At 42.2% G+C, this 14,798-nt stretch overlaps 1 protein-coding gene across 2 annotated transcripts in view; it reads left to right on the top strand.

The window, feature by feature from the left end:
* Positions 1–10,366, top strand: part of AP5M1 (adaptor related protein complex 5 subunit mu 1) — a 10,762-nt gene extending 396 nt beyond the window's left edge. The window contains exons 2-8 of one of the 2 annotated variants that reach the window (XM_042814883.1): positions 3,539–4,184; positions 6,687–6,914; positions 7,560–7,699; positions 8,406–8,491; positions 8,596–8,711; positions 8,988–9,084; positions 10,068–10,366. In XM_042814883.1, coding sequence (XP_042670817.1) covers positions 3,539–4,184; positions 6,687–6,914; positions 7,560–7,699; positions 8,406–8,491; positions 8,596–8,711; positions 8,988–9,084; positions 10,068–10,150 — 1,396 coding nt within the window. In that variant the 3' untranslated portion in view covers positions 10,151–10,366. The remainder of the gene's footprint in view (positions 1–3,538; positions 4,185–6,686; positions 6,915–7,559; positions 7,700–8,405; positions 8,492–8,595; positions 8,712–8,987; positions 9,085–10,067) is intronic. The other variant, XM_042814884.1, reaches the window with a different exon arrangement.
* The last annotated feature ends 4,432 nt before the right edge of the window (positions 10,367–14,798 follow it).

Raw genomic sequence — 14,798 nt, 5'->3', positions numbered from 1 at the left:
TTTTTTCTTAATTTTCTTTCCTTTCTCCCTTCTTCCTTTCTCCCCTTCTTCCTTCCTTCTTTTCTTTTTCCTTTTACCTTTTCCTTTTTTTTTTCTTTTCGTTTTACAATGTCTGCATTTTGTATTTAATTCTCTTTCCCTCTTCCTCTTTCTGTCTTGGCTTCTCTTTTGTTGCAAACGTTTTACCTCACCGCTCTCTGTCATCATGTGACAAAGGACAAGGCAGCAGTTGGGAAATGCTGCCAGGCACACAGGCAGAGCACGTGTCCACTTCTATTCATTAGCATCATGCTGAATTGCACTGAGAGTACAGAAATGTTTCAGTTTGCTTCTAATCTTCGCATACAAAGTGAGGTTGACCCAAAGGAGGGCTTTTTGTGTTCAGAACTGTTGCAGAGTTTTAAGTAAGACTTTGGGCGAGGCAAGCTGGTGTTGTTGGTCTGGGCAATGTTGCAGCCATTTCCTCTGTGGGAGGAACAAGAGGAAAAATAGATTGGGGAAGAAAAAAATGTGTGGAACAGCATACAGTCTTCATCTGAATTCTGTAAAGCTGAGAAGCTAGAAGGATGCAAAAAAGAGGAGTAAGTAGAGCATTGTCCATCTTTGGGTGCAGCCAGCTCTCCACGCTGGTCATTTCTCTGATTGTTTTAGGATTAGTATTATAGTCCTTGTATTACCTACAAGTTGAGAGATGTGGCCTCCCCTCTACAAACGCAGAGAAAGAGAAAGCCATGTCCCAAAGCTGGTGAGTGTAATCACCATGGAGGCCGGGGGCTGCTGACAAGGATCTGTGAAGTAACTTGTCACACAGTCAGCCAGGAGCGCTCCTTTGAAAAGGGCAAACTCGACTTGATACTTCAAGTGATTTCCAGACTTAGATCTTTCAAGTTCCCAGAGGAAATAATAGGGCTGTGGAAACCCCAAGTTTATCCTCCTAACTGACCTTAAATTCAACAAAGCGTGCAGACAATATAAAGAATGCCAGATCACATGGAAGCTGTTGGTTTCGGGACTTATGCACTCAGCTGGAGATACGTGAGCCCTGATCTTTAACCTCAGAGAAGACATCTGGGACATCAAAGCATTCCACTTTTTTGAGCTGATCATAACTTAATTCAAGCAACAAGCGTGGTCGCTCTCTTGAATCACTAAAGCTCATTCAGCCCAGGAAACTTTCATCTTTTTAAGTTTTCATCGCTTCCTAGAAGGGAATACTGAAAAACTGAGATCAGAAGGGCTAACTAATTGTCTAATGACTCAGCTAACGCTAGGAAGATGCAGTGGGAGGAGGAGGAGAAGGTGGTTGTGCTGTGGGGACAGCTCTAGCAAATGCAGCTGGCTGGTTGGGATGGACAAAACTAGGCTGAAATATCTCCTCTTCCTTTGTTTTGGGAACATCGGCCAAAAATAAGAGATGCTCACCAAGGTTACCCGCAGCCTCTTATCAGTGTCCTTGCACAGGAAGTCCTTGTCAATTTTTGAGCAGCAAAAACACTCTGTTTCCTTGTTGTTCAAAACAGAAGTGACACTGGAGGGAGGTGTTTCACTGTCATCTGTATCCTGTTTACAAATCCTGTAGCTCTGGCTTCTCTCTGCTTATGCATACCTTTTCCTTACGGGAAAAAAATGGTGCTCCAGATGCATGATTAAGAATCAGACGAAAAAGCACAGTCACGAAAACAAGCATGAGGAAGCATGGCTTGCCTCCAGCAAGGGGCTGCTGCTCTTGTAGATGGTGCAAGTGAGACGTGGGGGCAATAAGATAAGAACCACACAAGTGCTCAGGGACGTTACATGTGGAGGTCGTAGATAAAACAAAATACCACATCACTGGGATTACAAAGTCCATGGCAATTTAAGAAACAGGCTGTCACTGTATTAAAAAAAAATAAATTGTATTTAAAGGGGAATAAGTGAAGGTGTTGATGTTTCTGGGTATTTTTTTCTCCCATGTTCATTTATAAGTGTGGTCTTGAGCACAAACACATGGCCTGAGTACTGATTGGCTGCAGTGTGATTCAAAGGGATCCTTCTTGTTCTGCGGTGTGCAACTCATGGCATGGCTTGTGAGGGGCCATGAGTAACTGCTATAAGAATCAGTAAAAAAGAATATTGAAATGTTAGCCTGTCATCAGACTTAATTTAAAAGGCTCGAGGGAGTCGGTAATTCAAACAAAAAATGGTGGAAACTGATTTGTCATTGTCATTTAATAAGGGAACTCTTCAATTCTTCTTGATAGGTTTTAGTTAGCTTGAGAAGAAGTTCACCCCTCTTTCCTGTAAAAAATGATAGTGCTTCAGAGGAAAATCCTGTGCTTATTCTCAAGCATTATCTGCAGAACATTTGAAGTGGAGTGGAGCATATACATTGATGCAGCACTGCAGTTTTAGAATATACAAAACCGTCCCACTGTGATGTTATGGTTACATTGTAAATACTTCAAAATCAAAAAACGAAATGAAGGAGCAGTCATAACAGCACTCAAATAATGTGTATTGTACCTGCACTGCAGAATCCACTTTGCTCTCCCACAAAAACTTTGCAACTGTTGCTGGAACATTTGAGCTTAGGTACACTGGGGTCTTCTTGGATTTACAGTATTGTGAAGAGTTTTAATTCATCTTGCTTGTTAGTTGAACAGCTGCTGCAGATCAGTTGTGCAAGCTCAGAAGTGCAAACCCTGTGTGTAGGTAATTTCAGTGTGTTTAGCAGAGTAGCAGAACTACAGCAGTAGCTGTATGTAGGCAAAAAAAGCTGAAAAAGTAGAATTTGGTCATGTGTGGCATTCGTTTTCTTAAGTGTGTGAAAACTTGTGTTTAGAGTGATCTCACCTCTTAGAAATATTTTGCTGTTGGAGTTTTGTTGCATCGGTGAGTCGTGCTTGGCTTCATTAGTGTCACGAAATTCTCTATGCCATTATGCAAAAGGTCAGACAGAACTGTAAATGGTAGACAGACAGATACACAGTTTGTTTAAAAAAAAAAAAAAAAAAGTGAATGTATTTGCTCAAAGTTTCCAGTAAAAATCTGCTTGTTAGTGTGATTTCTAATTACATGTGAAATAGTTTTACTGACCATGATTTAGTGTGTGATCCTCTTGCTCTTTGTGTCGGAGCAGTGCTGGCATCCACTGGCACAAGGGTACTTCTAGGAGCTTTCAGGAGTTCCATCTGTAGAATCATAGAATTGTTTCAGTTGGAAAGGACCCTTAAAGGCCCTCTGGTCCAACTCCCCTGCAGTGAACAGGGACACCCATAGCTCCATCATGTGCTCAGAGCCCATCCAGCCTGACCTTGGGTGTCTGCAAGGATGGGGCACCAGCACCTCTGGGCAACTTCTGCTAGTAGCCAAATGTCTGATTGAGCATTTGTTGAATGAGTGTACCTGAAACCCAGCAACACTCCAAGGACTTTTGTAGTGCTTTTGCATTCAAGGAGATCATCAAGGAAAGAGACAACGTGGTTCTACTTTTAGGAATGCTGTATTTTGAGTGGGAAAAGAGGAGTAGCACTGAGACGCTCTTGTTTCTGTGTCGCAGGCGTTACCCCACCGTTGAGGCACGCGCGGAGGCCTTCAATGGATCAACACACGTGGCTGTGCCATCTGACAGCGATTTCCTCAAGGCCTTGCTTTTTGAGCTCAGGCTCACAGAGGACCAGAGCTTTGTGGAGCACCGAGATACGAGCACTCGAATCGATCACTCCTCGGTGCGCTCGGTTCGCGTCGAGGGAGGGGACCTCTGGCCCGTGGTGGCTTTCCAGAAGAGCGGGCTGATCTACGCTTGCCTGCCGCTGGTTGAGGAAGCCTTGGAGCCTCGGCCGCCCCTCCTCACCATCCCTGGGCTCTCGCAAGGACTCGCTCTTCTGTTTGGCATCCTGGACTACATTTCTCCCAGTCGGAAAAATGAAGCGGAGTTGAGTGCAAAAGCAGGCCAGCTTCGCACTTTGATCATACAGGCATGTCCGCTTGGCACCCCCTTAAACACAAACATCAGCAGCTTGAGCAGCTCGTTTGATGACATTCAGGTTGTTCCCGCAGATGTGAAGCAACCAGCCTGGAGATCCAACACGTATAAAGGCAAACCTCAGGTCAACGTCTGCATCACTGAAAAAGTCAAATGTATGCAGTATGACAAGAGAGATGTTGTGGACATGTGGCAGGTGTACGGAGCTGTGAATTGCAAGGTGAGAGCATTTGTTGTGCCGGTCTAACCAACGTGTTTTTCGTGTGAGCACACTGGGAAAGCAAATGCATGTTTCCTTTTACTCAGTGATTTCCTAAAATTGCAAAATTTGAAATATTAGCAAGCTATTGCATATTAGACTCATGTGCTAGTAGTGTGTTTTAGTTTGATCTTTACTGTTTATTCCTGCATGCTTCAACATTTATCAGTAACTATTTCTGGGCTTTCAGTTACCAGCAGTAGATACATTGCATGTATTTTACCTTTTTTTTTTTTAAATTAAATTCTAAATGAAATGGAGAAAAGTCATTTCATACAGTCTTTGCATATAAAGGCTTAGAAATGGTAGTGCTAACGCTTACTTCATTTCTACCTATCTAATAAATGATTAGAAGCTATTTCTGAGTCTTCTACTTGAGTGTCTTTACTTGAGCATTTTTAATTAATCTTCCTACCACATGAAAATGTAATTTTCCATCCTCCTGCATTCTATTCAACTCTTTGAAAGGGTGGATAATAGCAGGACAAGGGGAAATGGTTTTAAATTGAAGAATGGAAGATTGAGGTTGGATGTCAGGGGGAAGTTCTTTGCTATGAGAGTGGTGAGGTGCTGGAACAGCTGCCCAGAGAGGCTGTGATGCCCCGTCCATCCCTGGAGGTGTTCAAGACCAGGTTGGATGGGGCCCTGGGCAGCCTGGGCTGCTATGAAATGTGGAGGTTGGTGGCCCTGCCTGTGGTGGGGGTTGGAACTTCGTGATCCTTGAGGTCCCTTCCAACCCAAGCCATTCTATGATTCTGTGACAATGAAATTTTGAATCCATAAATGCTGTTTGTTTGACTGATGTAAGAACTGTTGCTGCAGAATCTGTGTAAAGAAACTGATTGCGTAACAATTTTGAATGTTTTTATATGTAGCAATGGTTTTCATTGTTTGATACTAAAATTTGGGGGAATGTTGACAAAATAGATCAATAACAATTACAAAATACATTAATATTTGCATTTTCTACTTTTGCTATATTTAACATTCCTTCTTCCAAACTATGCTTCATAAATGATCTTAGTGCAGTGTATTTATAATAGCTGTTGTTGTAAGGGTAGAGAGACTCATTGGAAAAATAATCACGTCATTCCCATTTATAAGAAAGGGAGGAAGGACGACTCAGGAAACAACAGGCATCTCTGTGCCTAGGGTGATCATGGAACAGGTCCTCCTGGAGGATATGTTAAGGAACATGAGGGATGAGAAGGTGATCCGAGACAGCCAGCACGGCTTCACCAAGGGAAGGTCCTGCCTGACCCATCTGGTGGCCTTCTATTATGGAGTGATGGCATTGTTAGACACAAGGAAGACAGCTGATGTCATCTACCTGGCCTTCTGCAAGACTCGTGACATGGTTCCCCACCACATCTTTATCTTTAATTTGGAGAGATACGGGTTTGAAGGGTGGGCTATTTGGTGGATAAGGAATTGGTTGGATTGTTGCAGACAGAGGGCTGTGGTCAATGGCCCTGTGTTTAGGTAGAGGCTGATCATGAGTGGGGTCCATCTTGGGATCGGTGCTCTTCAGGTATCTTTATCAATGACATTGGCAGTGGCATCGAGTGCACTCAGCAAGTTTGCTGATGACACCAAGCTGAGCAGGGCAGTTGATCGGGCAGAAGGAAGGGATGCCATCCAGAGAGACCTTGATGAACTCGAAAGGTGGGCTGATGTGAACCTAGTGAGGTGAATCAGGGTAGTCCCATGTGTTCAGACTGTGAGAAGTACTCCTTGAGAGTAGCCCTACAGCAGGGGGGATGGAACTTGGTTATCCTTGATGTCCCTTCCAACCCAAGCCATTTTGTGATTCTAAAGTGGATTGTGCTTATGTAATTAGTAAGAGGTGAGATAGTCATCTTCAAAGGGAGCCAACTTAAATACTGCATTTCTGGAAACTGAGTTATTTCACACCAACCGTGCTGGTAGGGACTGTATGGCTGAACAGCTTCCTGTTCTCAGAGGAACAAGTTTCTAGGTCGTCTTGCAGAGTGGATGGCCTTACGTAAAAGGAAAGACCTGGTGGAGTTGTGTACTGCTGAGCTGGCACGCAAAGGGACAAGAGCATGAATGTGCTGCGCATGGTTGCTGTGAGAGAGCTGGCATGGGACCACAGTGGCCGTTAATAGCATGCTTGAATCCATTAAGCAAATGTTGTAAATGTAACTGAATTAATTGGACTGTCACCAAGTGTGTTTATGTAATAATTCAGCTATAGCAGTAAGTCCTTGGCTTGCTTATGGGCTTATTTCTTGCTAAGACACACTTGTCAATTAAGAGACAGCTAGCTAAGGCTTCAGCTGTACAGAAAGGAGAAAGATACTTTGTTTTGAAAATATTTGTCAGTACAAACATTTGAAGCCAGCTGAAAAATTTTAGTGTGATGGTTTAATGTTTGTGTTTGACTTTTGAACATCTTCTGACTTGAAGGAAATATAACTTTTCGTCTTCATTTTTTTCAAGTGTGATATAGAGGGAGCTGCACCAAATGTAACCCTCACTTTGAATCTCCCAACTAATGGCTCTCCACTCCAAGATATCTTCGTCCACCATTGCGTGACATCCATTGACCCTGCCATGCTCATGTCCAGCAGTGTTAATCCACTGGATGATTCTGTGTACAGTGGGCCTTACAAATTTCCTTTCATTCCTCCTTCAGAGTCATTCAACTTGTGTTACTACACTTCCCAGGTAATGCCATCACCGACCCTAGTTGTTTTCCAGTCCTCAAACAGAAATAAAAATACCCGTGTTGTTGAATGCATCCAGGGACATGAGTTAGTGGGCGTGGTGGTGATGGGTCAGCAATTGGACTTGATGATCTCAGTGGTCTTTTCCCACCTTAATAATTATATGAGAAGTGACTTTCACTTCAATACAAGGAAATAGAAATCTCCTCATATAGTAAATTGCTTGGAACTTCAGGACTTGAGTCATCTGAGTCACTTTCATAACAGAATCACAGAATCACAGAATTGAAGGGGTTGGAAGGGACCTCCAGAGATCATCGAGTCCAACCCCCCTGCCAAAGCAGGTTCCTTACACCAGGTAACATGACAGTACCTCTGACTGCTTGGCATTACTGTTCATACTTGAAGTTCTGAACCACTCAGTGCCCAAATTAGACAAAGTGAATCCAGGCTGGGATGTCAAGAGCATACGTAACAAATCTATGTATTGTCAGCAGCCCAAAGGGTTTGACAGATACTGTTCAAAACCAATCAGCAATTGATAAGTTTGTTAGCCTGTAAAATACCTTAGTAATTAAAACAGCGTATAACTGATCTTACCATGATATTGCTGATAAGTCCTGAGAATAAATATGGTTTTCTCCAGGTGCCGGTTCCACCAATTTTGGGATGTTATCAACTCACTGAAGAGGGATCACAGTTAAAAATAACAGTAAATTTGAAGCTTCATGAAAGCATAAAGAATTCTTTTGAGTACTGTGAAGCTCGTATACCCTTTTTCAACAGGTAAGAGTAAAGGAATCCTAGATACATTTCCTCCTTTTCTCTGTGATCTTCCCAAAATGAACTTCCTGGCAGTCAGTGTAACAGATTGTGCTCCATCAAAGGACCAACACTGGACAACTTGGTAATGTTGGGAAGCCTTGGAATTCTTGTGACTTCTGATTGGTTCTCAATACCTCCACTAAGTATCGTGTTTCCCTGTGGTATTTCCTCACGTGAAACACTGCCACAATCCTCCAGGTGGATTAAGCCTTGAGATAGTTTCTAGCCCAGGGTTACCTGCTCCTTAAGGCTGCTAATCTTAGCTACAGATCAGCTTATCAAAAATACAGTCATTTAAAATTAAAAGGATAGTTTTTATTTAAGCCTTTCAGACTGCTGCCTGACTGCACTGTCACACAACAGCAATGAAAATTCAAAGATGGAATGATGCAACGTTGGTGATGCTGATCACAGTGTTAGGAAAATGCTGTCTGTGAACTGAAGTCAGTAAAATACCAACAACTTTGATGATTACTAGGCTGAAAACACATTGATTTCCTCCTGCTCTGTAATTTCTTTCCATAAATTAGCAGTGTGCTTAGATACATACGATTTGTCCGTGTGTGCGTAAGTATTTCAGCATTTGTTGTTTTAACAAAATGATTATTAACAAATAACTGAATAATATTAATTCCAGCGGCCTTATTGCTCTTTTTTCACACTACAGAGGCCCAATTGCTCATTTGGAGTACAAAGTTAGTTATGGCCAACTGGATTTGTCACGAGAGAAGAGCCTCCTGGTTTGGGTCATTGGTAAGTACAACACTCTTGTGCATTCATCATTTCTTCCCAACCTGATTTTCTGTAGGGGAAGCACAGCTGTGTAATTCCTTAACAGATGTTGTTTCTGGCTTTAGGACAGAAGTTCCCTAAATCTTCAGAAGTTTCTCTTACTGGAACTGTGACTTTTGGTGACATAAATGAAGAGCACCCAACTGATTATGTTTGCACTGGCAACACAGCTTATGTAAAAGTAAGTCGTAGTCTCTGCAAAAAGATGCCTTAGTAGTAAATAAGTGAGAAAGATACTATTTTTATTGCCTTCAACCAACTACAAAGATATTAATCAGACTTAATTATTAACCTGTTTTTTTTTTCTCAGTATGGAGTCTTTTTTAACTTACATGACTTGACATCCTGTCATTTTGGGGTACGCCTGCACACCTAAAGCACGTAACGCAGGTTGCCAGTATTTGCACAACAACCATGAGATTATGCATCTCACTGTGTATTTCCTTTCATTCTGTAGATGTATTTTAGGATCCCAGACTTCACACTTACTGGGTGTTATGTGGACCAGCATTCTGTTCAGATCTTTGCGCCGGGAAAACCCAAAATCACTGCATGTGAGTTGCTAAAAATGTCAGTTATTTTGCTGAAACAGTTACATGTTGGATGTCACTGATTTAAGACACACTTTGGATGTCAATTACTGAAATTATGTAACTAAAGTTGTACAAATCTTTTTCTTGCTGTGCTTAATGCACATGAAGTCCTTTGGAATAGGGACTGTCATCACCCTTTTATGTGTGCTAAATTACCTGTGATGTTTTACAGTGTTCTACCTAATGATAGGACTTAAACTGGGAGACAGAGAACACTTTTCCATAGTCTGCCCTCTTGCTTAGGATGCTTTAATTTGGAGATATATGTGGTCTAGAAATACAGACTGCAGGCCAGAATGCAGCTCCTGCATGCAGGCTGCAGCTGTTGCTGTCTTAGTGTCATCATACCAACATCTGCTGGTGGATGTGGAGCAGAAACCAAATCTGCCTATTCTTGAGTTAACATTGCAAGTCTGCAGCAAAAATACACTGAGAACACTGTAAGCACCAATAAAATCAGAGTACTGCTGTCTAATGGAAGCATTTCTATTTGTTGCTCTCTGTCTTCCGTGACTTCCATCAGTCAAAAGTCTGTAGATGCCTTTTGGAAGCTGTGATCTCCGCTGTTAATTTTGTGACAGGTCACAGTCAGTCCTAAAGTGTAACACAAAAAAGCATCATTTCCATACTGTATGTTTTATGTCAAGTATGTAATTTATATTCATTGAACAAAATCCAAGTTATCCACCTGCTTTTGACTTAACCTCTGTTTGAATTTTAAGCTCATGACTGATACATTAGTAAAGGTAATTGAAGCTGAGACTTTAAATGTGTTATTATCAGAAATAATTTTCAAATAATAGTAAGAGTCTTAGAGTTTAAAGAGGCCATTATACCTTTTCTGTAAACTTGTAAGGATGGATTAGTAGTCTCTTGACTGAAGGAATGGCTGATTGTAAGGCACTCTGTAATGCTTATATTTCTTGTCTGTTTTATTTTTTTAGCCCGGGAACTGATTTCATCAGATTATTACATCTGGAATTCCGAAGCATCAGCACCTACCATGTACAAAAGCTTATATTACTGATGTGACTGTGATTGATTTTTGTATTTAAACAAAATAGCAAATGGAAGCAGTGCCACAATACTGTGAAAATAAATTTGTTCCTGCACTTGTATGTTTGTTTAAAAATGACAAATAAGTCGTTTCACTTAAATATATATATGTTGGTTTTAAATTGTTTAGTTCTGGATAATAGCTTAGGGAAGATAATTTGAAATAAATAGTTTTTTTTTCTGGCCATTTTTAATCTCTTTTCTAACACAAAGTTTACACTCCCTTCTATCAGAAAGGTACAAAATATGTACCTAGGGGCACAGACAATACAAACTGGTCTGACAGGGATCAGTGACACAAGAAATGGAACACATCCCTACGAGGACAGGCTGAGAGAGCTGGGGCTCAGCAGCCTGGAGAAGAGAAGGCGCTGGGAGACCTGAGAGTGGCCTTTGTGTATCTGAAGGGAGGCTATAAGAAAAATGGGGACAGACTGATGAGCAGGGGCTGTTGTGATAGGACAAGGGGAAATGGTTTCAAACTAAAAGAGGGGAGATTTTCTGGATATAAGGAAAAAGCTTTTTACAGTAATATGGTGAGGCATTGGCACAGGTTGCCTGGAGAGGTGGTGAGTGCCCTGTCCTTGGAGACAGCCAAGGTCAGGCTGAACATGAGCACCTGATGGAGCTGTGGGTGTCCCTGTTCATTGCAGGGGAGCTGGACCAGAGGGCCTTTAAGGGTCCCTTCCAATTCAAACTATTGTATGATTCTGTGATTCCATGACTGGGCATGTCCAGGAGACCCTGTTACTTCACTGGTTTTGTAAACCCCAGAGCTCTACAGGGACACAAAAGTTTTAATTGCCTTATTCTTTTCCTTAAATCACAAGAATCCCATTAGTGCCCTGATAAGCAGGATATCTAAAAGGAAGAAATGTTATTTTCATGGCATTATTTTGTGCACAGAATGCACACGAGTCAATAGTTGATGAGAGTTTTAAGTGAGGAAGTATGACACAAACAGTGCTTCTAAAAGTGGAGACAATGCATGAATCTGTATGGCCCCTGGCAGCAGAAGTTTTGAGTTCCTTTCCATGCAGGCATGCAAAAACTCACTGTTCTTAGGATCAGCAGTAGTCAGAATCTGGGGCTATAAATCCATTTTTCCAAATTGTAAGACTAGTTCAAAGTAAGCACAAAACAGATGAGTTTGCTGGATGTTTCAGAAAACATCGCTGAGCCAATTTCAGTAGAAAAGTAGGCATGAAAGGGAAGGACTCGGTTTGTAGAGGGTGTCTTCTAATTTTGGGAAGAAAATTGGTATCTGCAGGAACACAGGAAATGGACTTCAAGAGAGCTATCAGGATATGAGCAAATTCTGAGAAGATGATGAAAAACAGGGAACCTGGAAAGCAACACAAAAGAAGAGAAGAATGCCATCTAATAGCTGGACATGTTGCTGCTGCCATACCTCTTGTTTAACTGTATGGTGCGGGATAAATAAGATTAATGACTATGTAAGGAGAAGAGTTTAAAATGTAAAAAATGCTTAGGCTGAGATAGTAATTAATTGGTTGGTGAAATGTTCTGAAGGGTGGATTAATTCGTGTGAAACTTGACATTCAGTTGAAACTGTTATGCAAACGTACAGCAGTGCTATGCTATGACCTATTTCAAGATGACACACAATTTGCTTTGCATGCAAAAAGCGAGTTAATGAATTTGCCCAGAACCCAGCCTCACCCTTTACAGCCATCTGCACACCTCAGTGCTACAATGAATGGGGAAAGACATCTCTGAAAGGGTTTAGGTTGTGTTCTCCATGATTCAATGCAGAATTTCAGCATATGGTTTTGGCTTTTAAACTACCCATGAGAAAGATCATAGAATCATAGACTGGCTTGGGTTGGAAGAGTCCTTGAAGCCCATCCAGCCCAAAATCCTGCTGTGAGCTGGAACACCCTGCACCGTGGCTCCATCCATGGCCTTGGGCATCTCAAGGGATGGACACCCACACTCTGGGCAGCAGTGCCAGGGCTTCACCACTCTCTTAGTGCAAAAGAACTCTCTTCTCCCCTCTATCAACTTAAAATCATTTCCTTTTTTCCTGTCAGACCCTGTAAAAAGTTGATCTCCCTCCCATTTATGAGCTTCTGCTGAGTCTAGCAGGGACACTGCTAGAAAGTGTCCCTGGATCTTTTTGTTCTGCACTGCAGCACTGTGAAGGAATAACTTTTCTTTCTCACAGGTGTCCAAAGAGAACTCCCCAGGACTTGCTTCTAACACAAATTGCATTCCATTTGGTTTTCCTCTCACCTGCATTTCTAACTCCCGAATTTAGGACAGTTGCAGTACTCAGGAATGGAGGGCTGTTGCTTTACACTGCTATGCATACATCAAGCAATGCAGGTTTGTATACAGAGTGTATGGGTGATGTTTCCCTTCTAGCCCTGAGTTTTACGTAACTCAGTAGAAGCAGTTTTGGTTAAGGTTTTGCTCCGTAAACCTCTGGGTTACAGCTCTACTACGCTCCCACTGCCATGCTATACTTCTTCTATCTCTCTCTCTTGAAGTATTTACATTTATAGTTTTGTTACAGCTATGGTAGAATCCTAGAATGGCATGGTTTAAACAGGAGCACAGTGCTCATCCAGCTCCAACCCCTGCTGTGTGCAGGTCACCAACCAGCAGCCCAGGCTGCCCAGAGCCACATCCAGCCTGGCCTTGAATGCCTGCAGGGATGGGGCATCCACAGCCTCCTTGGGCAACCTGTGCCAGTGCCTCACCACCTCTGGGGGAAAAACTTCCTCCTCATACCCAACCTAAACCTCCCCTGTCTCACTTTAAAACCATTCCCCCTTGTCCTATTACTGCCCAGCCATATATACAGTTGTTCCCTTCCTGTTTGTATGCTCCCTTCAAGGAATCCATTCATGTATGGACTATGTGAGATATATACAGATAGATTTGCACGAAGAGTTCTTCAAGATCTGGCCAAAGAGTTCTCCAGGCATAATACTGCATTTCAGAGGACTGGAGGAAAACTAACATGCAAATATTTGAAAAGAATTAACAGAAGGGTGTAAGTAAGTATTGGTTGTCAACCCAAATAAAATAATGTGTATAAACAAGAAAAAAAACCTCACCAATATAGATCTTAAATAAAGTGAACTCACTAGATCTGATAAAAAGTTGGGAGTAATGTAAGGAATGCCAATTAACGTCAATCTATAGTGCTGGTGGGTTGATGGTTGGATTAGATGATGTTAGTGGTCTCTTCCAACCTTAATGGTTCTTTGATTCTAAATAGTACCAAACAATCCTTCTGGATGAACCTTCACCTTTATATGGTAAAGATAACAGAACTGGCACAACAGATCTCTAAGAAATTCATGTATAACGTAAGTTCACGTATAATGCATTAAGCACAGTGAAACCTGGCTGACATTTCCAAATGGAAACATCATGGTGATGGGGTGCCTTCATCAAATATGTTCTGTTTCCCACCTGTGTTATTGAACACTTTGCGGAAGGTGTGGAAAGAAATAGATTTTGCATTGAAGTTCTCAAAGGGTGCAAGGACTGAGAAGCAGTAATTGCCCAGGCCACAGGAACACCCTAACACCAGTCATCACAACCACATCTCTTCAGCTCATGATCGTGTCAGTCACAGCAAGTCAAAGCATCACCAACACCTATGTGTGAGACACCAACTGTTCCCCCACCCTGGGAACCACAGGGCATGTTCATATGACCAGAGAAAGAAATCAGTCTACCTAACATGGTCCAATGGTATCAAATGTGTGCTGGCTGCTACGTATCACTGCTCAATTAAAGGTAATTTATTGCTTTTCTGTTTTCCTTTCCTCCCACCAAGTAACAAGGTATTTGGTGATACCAACAAGATGGTCTCTGCCAGTTTCTGAAGTACTTTTGGGTAAATCCCATTACTTCAGATAAGTTGTAAGCAGCTATTTTTTCTTCGTCTCCTTTATCTATTCCCTCCTCTGCATTTTAATTGTTCTGTTTTTCTCTTTTTTCTGTTTTTTTTCCCCAGTGGTAGTTAATACTTTGGCCATTTGTTAACAAGTAAACACTGAAACAACAAAGCATTAAACATTGAACAGCAGCTTTCCTCTATTTGTTCACGCCTGCCTAGAAATTTGCCACACTTAGTCCTATTTGTACAAGCCCTGCTGAGTTTCAAGTCATAACACAGCTTGTGGGTAAGCCCATGTTTGTCCTTCACCTCATTTGCTGTCTCCTTCATCACTGCCTCCCTTTACCCTTGTTCTCTCACCCTATTGCTATAGAAAACCCCATTCCTCTGGGCAGTCTATTTGAACTACTCTCCGTAGCCTCCCACTGCTGTTTGGTCCTCTCTTTCTCATGCCTGGAGTTTCCCAAACTATTTTTACTGTCACCACCTCACACATCACCCTCTGCTGTCCTTTGGCTCCACAGACCCTGGGACTGAGTAATCAGCACACACAAAATGCCAGGTATTGCCAACACTGCCACTCAGGTTGCCCAGAGAGGTGCTGGTGCCCCATCCATGGAGACACCCAAGGTGAGACTGGATGGGGCTCTGAGCATGTGATGGAGCTGTGGGTGTCCCTGTTCATTGCAGGGGAGTTGGACAAGACGGCCTCTACAAGTCCCTTCCAACTCAATCGATT

This window comes from Centrocercus urophasianus, unplaced genomic scaffold (genome assembly GCF_019232065.1).
Source record: "Centrocercus urophasianus isolate 14NV4802_14NV808 unplaced genomic scaffold, USGS_Curo_1.0 seq_14, whole genome shotgun sequence".
In the NCBI taxonomy this organism is placed as follows: Eukaryota; Metazoa; Chordata; class Aves; order Galliformes; family Phasianidae; genus Centrocercus; species Centrocercus urophasianus.
The sequence above is the reverse complement of the archived record's forward strand: the minus strand, read 5'-3'. Positions and strand labels throughout refer to the sequence as shown.